This window comes from Coenobita brevimanus, chromosome 93 (assembly GCF_032717465.1).
Source record: "Coenobita brevimanus isolate Jiangsu-jjx chromosome 93, ASM3271746v2, whole genome shotgun sequence".
NCBI lineage: Eukaryota > Metazoa > Arthropoda > Malacostraca > Decapoda > Coenobitidae > Coenobita > Coenobita brevimanus.
Genome location: NC_137046.1, coordinates 49,956,078 through 49,976,206, shown reverse-complemented (window position 1 = coordinate 49,976,206; position 20,129 = coordinate 49,956,078). Strand labels below are relative to the sequence as shown.

The 20,129-nt window shown below is 41.8% G+C and overlaps 1 protein-coding gene across 3 annotated transcripts in view; it reads left to right on the top strand.

The window, feature by feature from the left end:
• LOC145412592 (neuroplastin-like) overlaps positions 1 to 20,129 on the top strand; it is a 107,331-nt gene that overhangs the window by 19,146 nt on the left and 68,056 nt on the right. For 2 of the 3 annotated variants that reach the window (XM_080282503.1, XM_080282501.1), the window contains exon 2: positions 8,481 to 8,519. In XM_080282503.1, the coding sequence (XP_080138629.1) occupies positions 8,481 to 8,519 (39 nt within the window). Of the gene's footprint in view, positions 1 to 8,480; positions 8,520 to 19,852; positions 19,986 to 20,129 lie in introns of those variants that run through there. The other variant, XM_080282502.1, reaches the window with a different exon arrangement.

Sequence of the window (20,129 nt, the reverse complement as noted above, 5' to 3'; positions counted from 1 at the left end):
TGTTTGTTCATGAAATGCCATTCATTAATATGAAATCATGTTTCCCTTGTTTTTCAGGATCAGTTGGATGCATTTTGGTATGGAATCACTTAGATCTCTAAAGTAATCTAAGGAAATTGCGCCAAACATTTTTCAGTTCAGTCTTGAGTTGTCTGGATTGGGTGACTTCTCTGCCATGATTATCTTCATCTTTGCCCAGCAATTTTCTGTTGGATTTAGATCCTGACTGTTGCCAGGCCAGTCGAGGACCTCAATCCAATTATCCTGAAGCCATTTTGTCACCTTTCTTGACTTGTGACATGGAGCTGAATCGTGCATGAAAAAGTCGCACCCACGAATAGCAAAAAAGTTTAACAAATTATCTTTCAGAACTTGAATGTACGGGCCACCATTCATCATCAAGTTCTTAGGGAGAAAATAGAGGCCTTCCCTTTCCATTTCACCTGAGAAACACCCCCATACCATTACTGATTGTGGGTGCTTAACAGTCAGCACCGTGTAAGTAGGGTCATATTGACTACGGGAGGCAGGGCAACAAACCTTGGCAGAACATATCTGGAACACTTGAAATGTGCTTTCATCGGAAAACATAACTTTTCTCCACTCGTCCAATGTCCAGTGTGCATACTTCTTGGCAAACTAAATGCGTTGCTTCTTCATGTGGTCAGCGAGAAGCAGTTTCTTGGCTGCGGTGCGGCTTGGCAAACCCAGCTCCTTCTGCAAGCGGTGTTGGATAGTTTGAATTGAGATGTAACAGCTGGGGATGCATTCTCTTCAATTCTGCTGCTGTCAGTCGAGGATTCTTGATTACTTCCCTCTTCAGAAGCGTATCTGTACCTCTGGAAGTCATCCTCTTCTTTCCACCATCATGTTTGTGCTCTGGTACAACATCAGGTGGCAGGCCATGCGCTGCAGCAAGAATCTTCATGACAGTCGACTCTGCGCGTCCAGTACGTTCACAAGTCATGTTGATAGGGACGCTATCCTGCCCCCATGCAATGATACAGACCCTCTCATCCCTTAAGCAGTACTTTCCAGGCATGACAACTCTATCTGTCTATTTGTCTATTACCAGATGCCTTAATCCTTATACGGGGTGACCACAAACAAATCGCCTCCACGTCACCCTATCCCCCGCCATTTCACTTCCCTGCTCCCAATTCACACACCCCTCTCTGATATACCTCTCCACTGCATCGCTCCATCTCATCCTTGGCCTTCCCCTCCCTCTCTCCCCCTCCACCTCACTCACATGTACTCTCCTCATCAGTCTCTCACTCTCCATCCTCTCCACATGGGCAAACCACCTCACTGTGTTTCTCATGACGCTTCCTATCACATCCACATCCACGCCACAACGCTTCTTTACATCCTCATTTGTCAGTCTGTCTCTCCATGTGACTCCACAGGCTCCTCTCAAATAACTCATTTCCACTGCTCTCACACTTGACTTGTGTCCCTCCAATGACGTCCAAGCTTCACATCTATACTTTAGAGTTGGTATCACAATATTGTCATGTAGTAACTTTCTCACTTCCACGCTCACTTCCCTGTTTCTTATCACTGCCTTCAAGCAACCAGCAACCTTTCTTCCTTGTTGTGCCCTTTCAAGCACTTCATCTTCCAAACTTCCATCCTTACTCATCACACTACCCAAGTACTTAAACCTACTCACATTTTCCATTTCCTCCTCATCGAGCCTCACTGTACATTTACTGACTTCACCTCTCTCGAAGACCATAACTTTACTCTTCCCTACATTCACCTTTAGATTCCGTTTCTTACACACTTTCCCAAGCTCATCCACCAAGCCTTGCAGCTCCCCTTCCTCTTCACTTAACAACACAGTATCATCTGCAAACAACAATACAGGGAGTTTCCAAACACTGCCCTCTCTCATTAGGGTCACTCCAGCATCCACTGCCCTACCTTGTATCTCTTTTATAACCCCATCGATATACAGATTGAACAACCATGGAGACATGACACATCCCTCTTTCAGCCCAACCTTCAAATAGAAAAACTCACTCAGTTCACTATCCACATGCACTGCAGCCTTAGCACCTTCATACATACTCTTCACAGCATTCAACGACTTCCCATCTACTCCTGTCTATCTATTCTATCTATTGCCAGACACCTCAATCCCGTTTGGGGTGGCCACAAACAAATCGCCTCCACGTTGCCCTGTCGCCCGCCATTTCACTGCCCTGCTCCCAACTCACACCCCCCTCTCTCATATACCTCTCCACCCCATCCCTCCATCTCATCCTTGGCCTCCCCCTCCCTCTTCCCCCCTCCACCTCACTCACATACACTCTCTTCGTCAGTCTTTCACCCTCCATCCTCTCCACATGGCCAAACCACCTCAGTGTGTTCCTCATAACGCTTCCTAACACATCCACATCAACACCACAACGCTCCTTTATATCCTCATTTGTCAGCCTGTCTCTCCACGTGACTCCACAGGCTCCACTTAAATAACTCATTTCCACTGCTCTCACTCTTGACTTGTGTCCTTCCAACAACGTCCAAGCTTCACTTCCACACATTAGAGTTGGTATCACAATACTGTCATGTAGTAACTTTTTCACTTCCATGCTCACTTACCTGTTTCTTATCACTGCTTTCAAAGAACCAGCAACCTTTCTTCCCTGCTGTACCCTTTCAAGCACTTCACCCTCCAAACCTCCATCCATACTCATCACACTACCCAAGTACTTAAACGTACTCACATTTTCCAATTCCTCACCATCCAACCTCGCTGTACATTCACTGACATCACCTCTCTCAAAGACCATCACGTTACTCTTCCCTACATTCACCTTTAGATTCCGTTTCTTACACACTCTCACAAACTCATCCACCAAGCCTTGCAGCTCCCCTACGTCGTCACTCAACAACACAGTATCATCTGCAAAGAACAGTACAGGGAGTTTCCAAACACTATCCTCTCTCACCAGGACCACTCCAACATCCACTGCCCTACCTTGTACCTCTTTTTATTACCTCATCCATGTACAGATTGAACAACCATCGAGACATGACACATCCCTGTTTCAACCCAACCTTCAAAGAGAAAAATTCACTCAGTTCACGATCCACATGCACTGCAGCCTTAGCACCATCATACATACTCTTCACAGCATTCAACAACTTCCCATCTACTCCATATATTCTTATTATTTTCCACAATACATATAGTCTTAATACTTTCCACAATCCTTGTCTATCCACCCTGTCATATGTTTTCTCCAGATCCACAAAAGCCGCATACAACTTCTTTCCCTTGTCTAGAAACTTTTCCACAAAAGATCTAAGAATGAATATCTGATCTACACAACCTCTTCCCTTCCTAAAGGCTCCCTGTTCTTCTTCAACTAATTCCTCTGTTCTTTCTCTAAACTCTGTCAGTACGTATCCTATCATACATTTTTCCTATTATACTAAAAAGACAAATGCCCCTATGATTACCACACACTCCTTTTTTCCCATTTCCTTTGTACAAGGGAATAATCATACCTGACTTCCAATTCTCCGGGACTCTACCTTCCTCCCAGGCCAATCTACACATCTTCCACATCCATTCTACTACTATCTCTCCCCCATGCTTCAGCATTTCACCACACACTCCATCAATTCCTGGGGCTTTCCCCAATTTAACTTTCTTCATTGCTTCCACAACTTCTATCCTACTAATTTCTTCCTGTCTTCTCACCTCCCTCCTTCTCCCAGCCATTCCCCAGCCACTTATACTCGCATTACTTCTATCCTGTATGTTCATCAATTCCTTAAAGTGTTCTCTCCATCTGCTCACTTTTTCTCCCTTCTCCACTAGTAATCTACCATTTTTATCTTTCACTCCCCTGCTAACCTCACTTCCACCCTGTCTTACTCTCTTCACCTCTTTCCAGAACATTTTCTTACAGTTCTTCCACTTTACACTCAAATTCCTTCCAAATTCCTCATCCACTCTCTTCTTACTCTCTCTTACTTATCTTTTCACCTCTCTCTTTCTTTCTACATAAAACTCTCTCTTCCGCCTCTCAACTTCTTCCACACCCCTATTTCTCATCCATTCGTTGTATGCTTTCTTCTTTTGTGCCACAGCCTGTCTCACCTCTTTAGTCCACCATGCTGTTCCTTGCACCCCCCTCCATCTTCTCTTCATCCCACACACCACATCACATGCTGCACATATTTCTTCTGTAAATATCCTGCACACACCTTCCACGTCCCCCATCTGCTCCAATTCATATTTGCCCAATCGTTCCTCCACTTCTCTCTTATACTCTGCCTTTTTCTCATCCTCTTGTAACTTTTCCACTCTCCTTGCAACTACTCCTTCTCTTGTCTTTCCCTTCTTCTATTTCTCCATCTTGGATCCTAATTCTGGCCACCACCAAGTAGTGGTCAGAAAGTCCACTCCTCCAACCTCTATAAGCTCTTGCATCCATTACACATCTTTGCATCCTTTCATCCACACACACATAATCAATCATTGCCTTCCTTTCATTCAGTTCACCACCCACCCTTCTCATCACTCGCCATGTATACCTGTGGATCATTTTATGCCTGAAGAAGGTATTGGGTATCACCAACCCCCTCCCAGCACAAATGTCCACTAATGCACTGCCATTCTCATATAGCTCAGCAGGCACACCCCACTCACCAACTATTCCATCCACCTTCACATTCCCTACTTTACAATTCATATCACCGATCAAAAACACTCTCTCATTCCTTCCAAACTTTTCCATGCACACTTCCACATTTGTCCAGAACTCTTCTCTCACTCTGCTAGCACGATTTTGCGTTGGTGCATCGCCCACGTTTGTATTCCAACTTTCAACCTTACCCACACAATCCTTGACCTAACTGATCCATACTGTCTTATGCTCTTCTTCCATCTTTTACTCACAACTATACATACTCCCTCCTTTGCCCTCTCATTCTCACCTACTCCTGCACATATACCCCATCCATACTCCCATTCTCTCACATTTTCTCCTCTCCATTTTGCTTCAGTTATTCCACATACATCCACTTTTGCACCCTCAAGCACCTGGACAATCTCCCTCTCTTTCACCTCATCATTTGTTCCTCTTACATTCCATGTTGCCATTACCAAGTCCTTTGTCCGGTCCTGGGTCATCATTGTTTGGTCAGTCCTTGTGCGAGGCTTCTTGTTTATCTTTTTAGTTAGTTGTTTTCCGGGGAGGGGCACTAACCTTCCGCCAACCCTTTTAGTCGCCTTTTACGACAAGCAGGGATACTGGGGGAATATTCTTGATAAAAAACCCCTACCCATATATTCTTAATACTTTCCACAATCCTTGTCTGTCCATCCTGTCATATGCTTTCTCCAAATCCATGAAGGCCACATACAACTTCCTTCCCTTCACTAGACTCTTTTCCACTAGAGATCTAAGAATGAATATCTGATCTACACAACTTCTGCCATTCCTAAAGCTACACTGTTCTTCTCCAACTAATTCCTCTGTTATTTCCCTAACTCTGTCAGTAAGTATCCTACTGTATACTTTTCCTATTACACTAAGAAGACAAATGCCTGTATGATTACCACACACTTCTTTTTCCCCCTTTCCCTTTGTACAAGGGAATAATTATACCTGACTTCCAATCCTCCAGGACTGTACCTTCCTCCCAGGTCAATCTGCACATCTCTCACATCCATTCTACTATTATCTCTCCCCCATGCTTTAGCATTTCACCCTACACTCCATCACTTCCTGGGGCATTCCCCAGGCAACTTGACTCCAGGAAAACAACAGGACAAACAGTAATGCATATGAAAAAAGAGGGAGGTGCAAGCTCAGAGTGACAGGAACATACACTCCCACTCTCGCTTCTGGGCAAGCACTGACGTGCTGAGTGTTTCATCACCTCCCACCAACACCAGAGGAGTTGCCAGTTACTTCTTGCACAAAAATTTCACTTGGTAGAGGTGGAAACACAAAGCAAAGACAGACTACTCTCCCTTAGCAGTTCTGTGTGTAGGTCCTACGTCAGTTTGTGGTGGGTGCACTTAAAGGCCATGTCACATTTAGACCACACAGTATACTGTATTAAAAAAAAATAGTAGTAGTTAGTTACAACTGATATAGGTGCTTTTTAGTAAAAACAATGAGAGTATTTACTGTATTATGTCCAACGCAAAGTACAGTAGTACATTGGTAAATGACGATGATGACGATATTATTATTATTATCTATCTATCTGTTGCCAGACGCCATAATCCCGTAAGGGGTGGCCATTTGACTTTGAGTTCTTTGTTTTACGGAAAGGGGCACTAACTCTCCACCAACCCACTTGCTGACACGTAGGGAGCACGTATGGTTTGGTTATATGGTTACCACCCGGCATTGTAAATGGTTTCTTGACTTACAGGAAACCATTTGGCATGTCACTCAATGTAAAGCCACCTGTAAAGGAAAGAAAAGCAATAAGAAGTGACAGGAAAGATGGGAGAAATAGGAAGAGAGGAGGGCAGGCACAGAAAAAGAATGATAAAGGCTAAGGAAGAAGTAGGAAGCACTACATCAAGTGATTGGATGATGGTTATTATTATTATTAGTAGTAGTAGTAATAATATTATTATTATTATTTTTATTTTTATTATTATTATTATAATCATTATTATTATTATTATTATTATTATTATTACTATTACTGTATTATTATTACTCATTGTTAATATTATTTTTATTATTATTTTTGTTATTATTATCCATCCATCATCCAACCTTACGTTGCCCCATGAGGAGTGTAGGAGCCCTGGGCTAGGCAATTTGGTCCTGACATTTAAGAAGAGAGTAACCAGCCTCGCTCATCCCTGAGTGGCATTACATGAGCAATAAACCCCAACCATCCTTTGGATATACTGTAAACCTCCACCGGCTCAATCCAATTGGAGTGCTGTAATTACCCACTAAACCATCAGGCGCCCAAATTTGGTTATATGGTTACCATCCAGCATAGTAAATGGTTTCCTGGTGTACAGGAAACCATTTGGCTTGTCACTCAGTGTAGAGTCACCCACAGGCAGAAGTAAGAGGAAGGAATGAAAGAAAGACAGAAGGGGGAGTGTAAAGTCACCCGTAGGCAGAAGGATTAGGAAAGAAGGATGGAGGAGAGGAAAGGGCAGACACCTGAGAGCAGCACTGCGTCGAGTGACTGGATGGTGATTAGTAGTAGTAGTATTTAAATTTTTTTTATTAACTGCATTATATTATTATTGTTATTGTTATTTTTAAAAATGGTGATGACATATCTTGCTGCACTATGCACAGGTATAAAATTCAGTATAATAGCTATTTAAATATGTGCTGCATTTTTATGTAATTGTGATCTATTCAGAGCCATGTTTTGAAGGTTGACATATACCAAGGAATGACTTAGCAGCTTTCACATAATCAACTTTGCCCCCATTGCAGTGCTATCAGTTACATCACAACGTACATACTAACCTCATGCACCTGGATTTCTGCAGTTCATAGGGTTCGTGTCTGTATGAACGAGGGACCACAATAACTACGATGGTTACTTCATCTCAATGACTGTGAGATCGAAACTGATCTGGTTCTTTGAGTGAACTGCTGTTGTTGTTGTACTTCCTCGGTCTGTCTGATTGAACTGACCATTCAACCACAGGAAAGCAACTGTCCCTGCAGGGCCATCCCCTGCAGTGAACCAGTGTTCCCATTCAGTTGACAGTTCCTCGCCACAGTGATGTGTGGGGATTAGTATGGAGGTTTGGTACCTGGATTAATGCCATTTCTCCACCCAGTTAATGGGCACCATAGGAGGCTTCACATCACCCAGTTATTTGGTTGAATGATTACCACCCAGTATTGTAAATGGTTTCCTAAGTTACAGAAAACACTTCAGGTTGCCACTCAGTTTTGAGCCACCTGAAGTGGAAAAAAGGATAATAAATAGTGACAGGAAAGATGGGAGAAATAGGCAGAAGGAGGGTAGGTACAGGAAAAGAATGGTAGAGATGAAGAAAGAAATAGGCAGCACTACATCCACTAAGTGGATGATGGACATTGCCACTTGCCACCAATTGAACAGCTGTAACTGGAGCTTTGTAGGCAGTGTTGAGTTCCTAGCAGTTCCTGTATGTCCCAGCTGTGCTTTGGGAACCTTTTTCAGTCAAGCCTTCTGTGTGAATGACAACTTTGGTTGTATGCATTAGCCCTTCGAGAGTGAATGGCATGTAAAAGGTACAAGTTATTGGACAACGGTTTTATTTAATGTAGGAGAGACACTGAAGTCTTTAAGGATAAAATTCCTCATTTAGTCAGTACAACCTTTATCATTGCTTCACATTACACAGTGCTCTGTCTGCCTTACTATAGTAGCTGCTATATATGGCACAGTCCAATACCAGTATAATCCTTTGCAGTACATCATCAATTCTGTTATTAATCTATGCATTTCATTCCCTCATTCAGGTGCTGGTGGTACACAAGCCTCAAAAGCAGAAGCGGAAGGTGAGTCAAACGTACCTGTACCAAAATACAAGGGTGAACGTCTTGTCATAGAGCATCATTCATTCTCTATAGACTGTGAACTCGAGCGTTTCTACGACCTCAAGTGGACACACAATGGCAAAAGAATACAGGATGGGGAGGGGGGGTAAGGGAAGCCATTTTTAAGTGCAATTTTGCTCAGTAAGCTATATCTAACTCTAGATTAGCAGTCCATTACTGTACTTAGTCTTGCTAATATGAATTAGGGAGTTCTCATCAGTACAAGTATCAGTCATGTTTTCATTGGCAAACATTTACAATTCTGGCCAATTGAGATCTTATTTAGGCTCTTTGATTTCATGAATTACTGCACGTAATCTTGAAATTTAGCAAAGTCCTTTGTTTTCATTTGTGATCTGTGGTATCTCACATCTCAGTGATATCTTTTGTCTTGCATAGCATTGTATGACACTAGTATTCCCATTTTGTTATCCTTTTATCACTATGTTGTATTTTGTGACTTCTGTAAATTTCACAAAGTTTTTCTCAAGCTGCTTTTATTGATGAAATCATATAACAATGTACACATTTCTGGTGATGCATTTGCAGTACAGTGCAGTACATTAGAATTAATATCTGTTTATTCTTAAGTTTAACAGTTTCTGGTTGTAAACATATATCAGGTTATTAATTGTTTTTATTACAATTCACTCTGTTCCATCTGTATTGGTATTGTGGGTTGAGATAATGTTTCTGAGTTTGTACTTGTCTGTTGCATTATATTTAATGGATATTGGCATAGGAATGTGGGATACTCAGCTATTCAGCATTTGCGTTGTAAAATTCTTGTAGAGCTGTGGGCAGAAATTTTTCAACAGTCCCCTGCCAGCATTATGTCTTTTCTTCCATATTCCATATTTGTCCCCAAAAGCAGAGAATTATCCTTCCTTCTTGTACTCATTTTGTTTTGCGTTTCATATTGCCGTCACATAAAAGATACTTCATCAACTGTAGGACATTCCATTCTCACAACTGGCAGAGAAGTGCCAGCAAATTTTGCTCATGGTTATACCTTACGTAGTGCAAGAGTGGGGTTGGGGGGAGGTGCACTGTACCTCAGACTTTGTATGTGCTCAGTGTCTTTAGCTCCTTCCATCTGATGATGTATTTTTCACTTTAATCAGCCTCCACCAGATCATTTTATTGAATTTAAGATTGACCTTTAAAAACTGGAGGGGTAAGATATCTCCTTCTTAACCCCTTCAGTACTTGGGGCACTCTTAAACTATATGAAATGTCTGGTGATAGCAAGAATAAAGTAAAAAAATGTTGTTTATTACCAGATTGTTGGGGGAAATGTGAACAGTGAGCCCTGCTTTGGATCTCCTAACCACATACCAATGTGGGAATTAAGCTGGGATGACAGTAGTGATCTTATCCAGTTACTGCATTATAATTTTGAGATTGTTTTGTAATAGCGTATATGGTAGTAGTTTTGTGGTGTTAAAAGATTTATCATAGTTAACAAGCACTGGAGTTATTTGAACACTGTCATAAGTGGTTATGTAGCCCTGCTTTATTTTTTACCCCTTCATTTTCGTGGCCTATATTAAAAATGATTGACTGGAATGATTAAGGTTGGTTTTGAGGGTAGCTTCATTACTTCATTTGTTTGATTATTAGTTTTTTTCATTTCATCAGAGTTTGACCTTATGAGAGAGTTTATATGCAATTTTACACTCAAAGAAAGTTCTGTGCAGTGCACTGCACCAGTGAACCTGGTGTGAGGTGGTACTAGTGAAACAGTAACCAGATGCCCTCCTATTTGGTGGTTGTGTGTGAGAGGAGGGAGGTTTGTGGGAAGAGGAGGATTTAGCGGAACTGATGGTTCTTACCCATCCACCTTCCATCCTCACCCCTTTCACATGTCATTGTCCAGTAGACAAGTGTCTAGCTACTGCTTCACTTGCAGTTGTCTCACATTCACTGGTTCAGAGCGATGTGCCAGATTACAACACAGAATTTTTTTTTGTACTTGTCCTGGCAATATTGTGCTACAGTGAAGGAGAGAGAGAGAGACTTTCAGATATACAGCAGGTACTCAGAAAACCATATTCTGTCTATATCTATTTGTCTATCTATCTATCTATCTGGCTCACTGGGTTAGAGCGCTCCGCTCTGACCGAATGGTCAGAGGATCAAATCCACCCAAGGGTCATTGGTAGACATCAGGAAGGGCATCTGGTCATAAAATGCTACACGCTTCAGTCCAAAGTCCTCTGTCCAGGGACAACGCCTTAGCCCTTCGGGGATACCTGGCATAAAACCAAATTATATATTTTTTACATATATATATATATATATATATATATACTCAACCCTCGGCTATCACGGGTTCTGCTATAGCGTATCTCGCCATCACGCCTATATAAAAAACTACCCAAATACCTTTATCACGCACTAAATGCCCGCTATCGCGCACTGGAAATGCTCGAAATTTTCAAGAAGGCCAGGCTCCAGTCCTCCACCCAGCCAACAAAAGCTTCACTCCGTGATAGGTCGTGTGACGTCAGTGCCAGCCAAGCGCTGATTGGCCGCCCGACCGAGTCTCCTGCCCGCCAAACCATTCAAGTGCGCACCCTCAGACCGCGAACAGTGACAGCGAGAACAATAACCTTTTTTATGATATGACCATGGCCAACGTACCCCCTCCCCGTCCCCCTGCCATCACCCAACATAATGCTTCGGCACCTGGCAGGGAAATAAAGAAAAGGAAGAACCTAAGTTATGCAGATACACTGGAAATGTGAAACTTATAGACAATGGAGAGACCAAGCGAAGTGTGGGGAAGAAATATAACATCAGTGAATCAACTGTGAGGGGTATTTATAAGAATTATGACCACATCATAAAACATGCTCATTTTTGGACTATTGTATGTTAATATGTGGTACAAAATGGATATCTTAGGGGTAAAATTTGAGGTCATGGCACCAATTAGAATTATTTCCATAAGTTCTTCAATTCGGCTATCACGGTTTCGGCTGTAGCGCAGCCATAGCAGGACCAATTAGAAGTGATAGCCGAGGGTTGAGTGTGTGTGTATATATATATATATATATATATCCATCCATCCATCCATCCATCCATCCATCCATCATCCAATCTTATGTTGCCCCATGAGAATTGTAGGACTAGGGACTAGGGAGTTGGTCCTAACATTTAAGAAGAGAGTGACCAGCCTTGCTCATCCCTGAGTGGCATCATGTGAGCAATTAACCCCAACCACCCCGTGGATATAAACCTGCACAGGTTCAGTCTGATTGGAGCGCAGTAATTACCTACTAAACCACCGAGCGCCAAAGTTTGTTTATATGGTTACCACTCATCATAGTAAATGGTTTCCTGGTGTACAGGAAATCATTTGGCTTGTCACTCAGTGTATATATATATCCATCCATCCATCACCCAATCCTATATTTCCCTATGAGGAGCATAGGAGCCCAGGGCTAGGCAGTTGGTTCTGACATTTAAGATGAGAGTGACCAGCCTCACTCATCCCTGAGTGGCATTACATGAGCAATGAACCCCAACCACCCCGTGGATATAAATCTGCACAGGCTTAATCCAATTGGGGCGCAATAATTACCCGCTAAACCACCAGGCGCCAAATCTTGTTTATATGGTTACCACCCGTCATTGTAAATGGTTTCCTGGTGTACAGGAAATCATTTGGCTTGTCACTCAGTGTATATATATCCATCCCTCCATCCATCCATCACTCAGTCCTATATTTCCCCATGAGGAGCATAGGAGCCCGGGGCTAGGCAGTTGGTCCCGACATTTAATATGAGAGTGACCAGCTTCACTCATCCCTGAGTGGCATTACATGAGCAATGAACCCCAACCACTCCATGGATATAAACCTGCACAGGCTCAATCCAATTGGAGCGCAATAATTACCCACTAAACCACCAGGTGCCAAAGCTTTTTTTTATATGGTTACCACCCATCGTAGTAAATGGTTTCCTGGTGTACAGGAAATCATTTGGCTTGACACTCAGTGTATATATATCCATCCATCCATCTATCACCCAGTCCTATATTTCCCCATGAAGAGCGTAGGAGCCTGGGGCTAGGCAGTTGGTCCTGACATTTAAGATGAGAGTGACCAGCCTCACTCATCCCTGAGTGGCATTACATGAGCAGTGAACCCCAACCATCCCTTGGATATAAACCTTCACCAGCTCAATCCGATTGGAGTGCAATAATTACCCACTAAACCACCAGGCGCCAAAATTTGGTTGTATGGTTACCACCCAGCATAGTAAATGGTTTCCTGGTGTACAGGAAACCATTTGGCTTGTCACTCAGTGTATAGTCACCCACAGGCAGAAGGAAGAGAAAAGAAAGACAGAAGAGGGAGTGTAAAGTTACCCATAGGCAGAAGGACAAGGAAAGAATGAAGGAAAGGAAGACAGAAGAGGATGGAAGGAAAAATGGATGGAGGAGAGGAAAGGGATATACAGTATACTGTATATATATACTGTATATCCCGAAGTGGGGACGATACAGCCAATGTATCTCTACCAAGTGGCTTAGGCTGTCTGGTAGAGATTGTATGTAGAGTGAGAAGTGCTTGTAAGTGTAATTGTTATGTTGTAGTGGCTTTGGATATGTATGTAGTCCATGAACCAAGTGTAATCGGCCCGCGCAAGCCGACTGGGTGCAAGCATACTTTGTAGTATGCGACACAGGTTCAACCACAGCACCCCTGATGTCCGCCAAGCAGTACGTGGCCAGAAGAACACTCCCAAAGTTTATTACCCTGGCGGGGCGCGAACCCTAGTTCTTCCGTGTACGAAAACGCACACATTAGCACTGTACCACAGATGCTCCTACATACAGTACTCGTCAGAAGTATTCAGCGTTGTCCGCCGGGCGTGCAATACTTATGGCCCAAAAAGAATCACCCATTTTGGGGGGTAAGAATTGAGCCACAAGTTTGAGCTCCGAGCATGACGTCACGGTAGCCTGAGGCCTTCCGACACGCTGGTTGTGTTCCCGCCTCAGTCGCCCACGGGCTGCCTGAGAGAGAGGAACTCCGCCGAGTGTCCCTCTCAAATTGCGCCATTTTTTACCGAGTGTCCCGCAGTGTTTTGGCCTTTAAAACTTTGTTATGGCACCTACCCGTGAACTATCGAGTGAAATCATATCCCAGATCATTGCTCTAAAGGAGGCAGGCCACCAGACAAAGGAAATTAGTGAATTGGTTGGTGTGGCACGATCGACAGTGCATCGTTGGTGTGCGCGGTTTCGGGAGGAAAACAGTGGTGAAGTTCCCACAAAGAAACCGAGGTCTGGTAGGCCTAGGAAAACTTCCCCAAGGTCTGTTAATGTTTTAAAACGTGCAGTGGAGTTTAATCCTCGTGTGAGTGCAAGGAAAATTAAGGAGAGCAACCCAGAAGTGTTTGGTGAGGTGTCAGTGAGAACAGTGTCTCGTAGGGTGCATGAGCTTGGTTACACAAGTCACAGGCCTGTGAAAAAGCCTCTTCTCTCTAGCAGCCAGAGAATTCGTAGGCTTGCCTTTGCTAATAAATATCTAAACTGGGGTGAGGAGCAATGGTTGTCAGTGTTGTGGTCTGATGAGGCAACGTTTAGTGTTACCTGTAAAAGAGGAGCACGCAAAGGTAGTGACCCACTTGACCCACGGTATGTAGAAAGCACAGTTAAACATCCTGATTCACTCATGGTATGGGGTTGTTTCTCAGGGAAGGGTTTGGGGAAGCTTGTTGTACTTCCCAAGAACCTCAGAGTGAATCAGGATGTTTACCTGGAGCTTCTGTGTGATCATTTACCAGACTCCTTCGAGCTAACAGGTGCACGAGTGTTTCAGCAGGACGGTGCACCTGCTCACAAGGCCAAATCGGTCACCAATTGGCTTCGTGACTGTGAGGTATCATTCATGACAGACTGGCCAGGAAATAGCCCAGACCTCAACCCGATTGAAAACCTCTGGTACCTCGTAAAGAAGAGTCTCCAAGGGAAGGACGTGAGCTCTCTGCCTAAGCTGGAAGCCGCCATTCGTGACTCCTGGGACAAAATACCGCTCCAGCACCTCAGGAGCCTCGCCCTTTCACTTCCAAGACGTCTCAGGTCCGTGAAGAAATGTAAAGGCTACCCTACGAAGCACTAAAGGTAAATAAAATGCATTATTTATATGTTTTTTCAATGTTGAAAGGTTTGTTTCTCAGGAGGGACGCAGGGCGCTCCATACTTCTGACGAGCACTGTATATATATATTAATGGAACAGTATTTGAATTCTGTCATTGTTTAATTGAAGTATTTTGGTGAAAGAGAAGGAAGATTTATATATATATATATATATATATATATATATATATACATTAATGGAGCAGTATTTGAGTTCTTTGTTTAATTTACAGTAAGTATTTTGGTGAAAGAGAAGAAAGGTAAAAATGAGTGTTTGAGAATGAGAGACGTATATGAGGATAAGGTAACCTTGAGGCATTTTTGTCATTGCCTCTTTGGAGGTTCCTGGAAGGGAACAGTGCATCAGACATAATGATTATGATAACTGAAGTGCATTCTTATATTGTACAACATGTAAGTTAGGCTTTGAAAAGCCACACAGTTCATCAGCACAACCTGTCTTACCTATGATGTTGCTCTACTCAGTCTTTCTAGCTGACCAGACCCATCGACTACAAGTAATCAGCCTTCTTCCTATGGCAGACAGGACCTTGCCAGGGTCAGAAAAGTGTCCTTCCACATGGCAAGGTGCAGGAAAAATGGAAAAGGCATAGCCCCCAAGAGTATTTGTGAGATATGAATGAGTAGTAGTCTCATCTCAGACTTTGACTACTTGGTAAATGCAGTTGAGTTCCCTGTGTGAGAGTGTTGCACAAGGCCAGCAGCCAGGTGTTGGCCCCACCTCACTCCCTCCCAGGACGATGGTAACCACCCACCTACTACTTTTTTGATGGGCTACCAGGTCCTACACCTTGTCTCAGGGTGACCCAAGACTGCAGGGCAGGAGCATCCATCTTCCTCGAGCCAGATGCAGTACTTGATCCTGATGCATTCCCCATACCTATGATGTATGACAATCCAATGTGCATGATGTATAGGATGAAAACATTATAGTGGAAGTGGTAGCAATCCACCATTGCATTTGACATTTCCATAAGCTACCAACTCAGATCTTTAATTTCATTCACAAAGCACCAGTATAAAAAAGTACACTATACTGGCACCTGTATGGAAATTTTGATCTTAGTCCTTTAGAAGTTTTCACATTCTTAGGTACTGTACTGGGGAAAAAGAAAGCCACTCCTAACTTTTCTGGATTCTTTGGATATTGTGAAAGGTGGCTAGAAGAGTTGGAAGTAGAGGAAGGACAACCTCTTTCCTTGTATTGGCCTGGGGTTATGGTAACCCCACCTTCTACCATTTGTTTTGCAGGAAGCCCTGTTAAACATGAGAACTAGATTACAGAATTGGGTGATGAAATCATATCTACCCTTTCTATTAATTCAAATACATTGCCATGTCACAGAGTTGAGCATGAATTTTGCAGCAGATATTTTCAAGGTTCAGTTTTTAGTGATGCAAGTGTTGTAACAAGTCCATGTAATTGTTCTGTAAAGTTTTCACGTAACCTGTGTCCTTCTAACGTATCACTGTGGGACACAAGTCACTCAAACTGCAACAGTCGGCAAATATCTGCCCTGTGCCAGAAACACAAGAGAGACACCTGAAACCGCTGTTGTTGTTTTGCTATACAGGTACTTTTTATATTTTCTTGATAATTATTTATTGTTTAGTGTCACGGGGGGATGTGAAATTTATGAGTTAATAATGCTTGATGTTACTTGAAAATAGAGACAAGGAATTAACTTGTGAAAATCAAGCAGTAAGTTTACTTTATGCAGGCTTACTTCGCCGATTCTCTAAAGACGAGAATTTATAAACTTTCTCAACAGTACAGAGACTAATTGCTCACGAGTGCTGTTTGTAATACTGTTAGCCTCTCGAGAAAGTGACTCCACCCCTGACAATCAGTAACTAATGCTAATAATATTAAACAGGTTCTTGCCTGTGCATTAACTCCTGGCTGGCACAACGGATTTAAGCTTGATACAAAAGAGCTGGCCCAAACCAGTTAAGGATAATGTGAAGAGTTTGTGCAGACTACGAGTGACAACTAAAATAAGCTTAATGTGGAGAAATAAAACGCGGGTTTAATTACATTAAGCTCAAAGAAAAGAACTGTAAATTTATTGATTACAATGAAATAAATTTACATTATATGAGTCTCAAAAATGAATTCAAAATAACAAGGAGAATACACTCACTCGCTCATTCAAAAGCTAATTATACTTAAGCCTAGAAAAACGAATAGAAATACTGGTCAGTGGAGGGGAGCTGAGCAAAAAGACTGGGTGCCTGTGCAGAACATCAAACGTTGCAATTTGCTAAGCCCGCTTCGCCAATTCACCGTCTAGGTGGAGATTCAGGAACTCACTGCACAATGAAGACGCTCTTCACACTGGGCACAAACAGTCCTATTCTCGCAACGACTCAAAGCTGACTAACTTCAAACTATGAAAGAGGTAGGGGCTGGCCGAGTTTGCAGGAAGTAGGCTTGGCTTAAGTCAATGGTCAACGAAAGAGGGTGAACGATATATGCTCACAATAAATCACTCAGTGAAGGCACTAATGTCATGCATAAGAGTGGTCACTTATGATACAGTGACAAATGTTCTGAAAACCATCCCAATCGGAGTGAATATGAGGACGGTTGAACTGAGTGATGTCCAGTGGGAATTCCACTAGAATTCGTGGTTTTCTCACTAAAGTACAATGTCACGAATTTATAAATACGCTCGCGCGAATTCGTGACATTTAGAATATCCAGAGTGAGGAGTGGAAAGTTGTGAAATTTTGATTATTAAGCATCTAAGTTCTATACCAAGAGTTGACTGTTGGCAAAATTTCAGTTGCGATGACTGAGAATAGATTCACATAATGTTTATCTTCTTTCATGGTGCAGTTAGGAGTCATTCTTTTTTTTCAGTTTGTTATTGAGTTTGTAACACAGAGCATACATTTAGGAAGCCAGTGATGTATGGTGTATGCCAATAAAAACAAATGTATGGGTGATATTGGTGAAAAATGAAATTATTCACCTGGCAGTGAAATTGTATGTCAGTTTCCCATACAAAATAATTGTGGGGGATGAAAGTGAAAATGGTTGAGAGATCCAGAGCTTCGTTACAGGCAGCTTGGGCCTGATTTGAAATGGGTAACAGGGTTAGATTGATGATGGCTTGCTGACGAAGATAAAAGTACAGTATGAGTTTGAGGAGATTTGTGGTGTACTTATTTTATTTCATTTTACAGTAGTGTAGTAAAGTAGTGAAAGCTAACTAACTAACTGCATGTACTGATTTAGCTTGTGATTGGCTGGTATCTCAGTAGTAGTCTTGGCCATAGTTCCTCATGCTACACAAGTTGTGGCAAACATGCCAGTCAGCGGAGAGAATGAGAAATGTATTTTATAATGGCATTGCTTTTCTAAACTAATCACACCTCTAACATACTGCTTTTGTCAATGTTGCAAATGACATTTTATCTCTGTAGCTCTTCCACTGAAAGATGTATTAGATGATTCTCTTGTCTACCACAACTAAAATACATCTTCTTTCTGTGTTCTTTTATTTTTCATTTATTTATCCAAATATCTGCCCTGACAACTAAAGTACATGATCCTCCATACCTTTTCTACCTTTCTGTACTGTTCTTACTTCAGTGTCTTGTAAATACAGTAGTGTACAGTACATAGAGAGGTCAGTGTGATGGTATGATTACCATTGTGTACATTGTAATTGACATAGTCTCACTACATTGGTGTCTAAATTGTAACTTTATCCATTCTAATGGAGCTTTTTACTTTTTTTTTAATGTCGGGAAAGAGATTATGACCATAAACTATATGCAGTATTCATAAATGAACATCTAGAAATGGCATATGCTAAGCGATCCTCTTGGAAAGTATAAATAGATTGAAGCAGCCATATTACTTATGTAGAGGAACATGTTGTTTTAAGCAGTATTATTTGAGTAACACAACTCTGTATTTTATAATAATCATCCTGGACATGGAGCCATTCTATTTTATTCCATGCTCAAAAGTTTTAATATTTTACAATGAATTCATGGCATGGGAAGTGAATACAAATATATTAAATAAACACTGAGTCTAAAAACAGGATATAATGTTATACATAACTAAAGTACAAAGTTTTAAGCAGATTTTCTCCCATACCAGAACCTCATTCTGAAGACGTGTTTGGTAACATTTTGTGCCATTATACTGTATTAGGATTTTATACTACCCTTTTGATTGCAGGTGAGTAAAATGGAATGCACTAGAAACTGTGTTTTTAAAGCATGGCTGTGCTCTGTTTCTTGCTGATGTTGTGTGAGGCAAGACCTGTGCTAAGTAAAATGTTAGTGTTGCTTCATCTTGGATGTGTAAAATGAATATTGCACTCTACATGATAGATAATCTAAATTCTCAATGAATCTTGTGAAATCCCACTCCTCCGTAAATGTGTTCTCAAGAACGAAATAAATTCTTCAGTACAGTATAATAAAAATACCCACCAAGCCAGAACCTATTGCTTTAGGAAGATGGTGCTCATCAAGGAAACCGTATTGAATAGAGAAATATTACATCTCATGTGAGAAGGGGAAAGTGGAGGGACGAAGCACTTAAAGTACATGTCTTTAAAGAATGTGATAAATTGTTGTGCAGTAATTGGCTCAGAAAAATAGTTAATGCCAATATAAATCCTTAGTGTCATATTTATATAGCATATTTTAATTAAACTTCATGCTGCACAATGATGTACAGTCTACAGTTAGTAAGAGACTGAGGTTTAATAGTTTACCTGTTATGCCTTTTGCATTATTTTACCATGAATGTTACTAGTTGATTGATAAGAGTTTTAACTACATATTGCATGTACTGTACATTGTGCAGTACGGAGGTTAAATATTAAATTTTTAAACTGAAATTGTCACAGTAGCTTGTGATGTAAATGCACATGTTGTTCTTGTTGGAATCTGATGAGATCATGTCAGTTTAAATGCAGTTGCATGATTTAGTGTTTAGTAACTTCAGTTACCTAGTAACTTGCTGGGTTTGATTTGAAGAAGAGGTTATACTGTGGTAAGCAGTGAGTAAACAGTACAGCATAGATCTCATCATGCACTTGCTTTCAAATGCACCTCTTGCAACACCAGGTATTCGGTGACGAGCTTACCTGCCCCTCCTTTGTCCTCTCGGAGCCGGATAACAGTGGCAAAGGCTCAAATGTACCACGCAGGAGAATACAAGTGCGGAACCTTCACCTCTTTCACCTCCACCCCTCCTCACATTGTTTTCATTCTCAGTGGTAAGGTTGGAGAACTGGGCATGTGGTAAATTGTTGCAGTTAGTTGTCTCCCTGTTGCGGATATTAACCATCCTTCCTGCTCCTCAACATATCAGAACCTCATGATACCCAGAGTACCCAGATTTTTTTGTTTTGTTTTGTTTG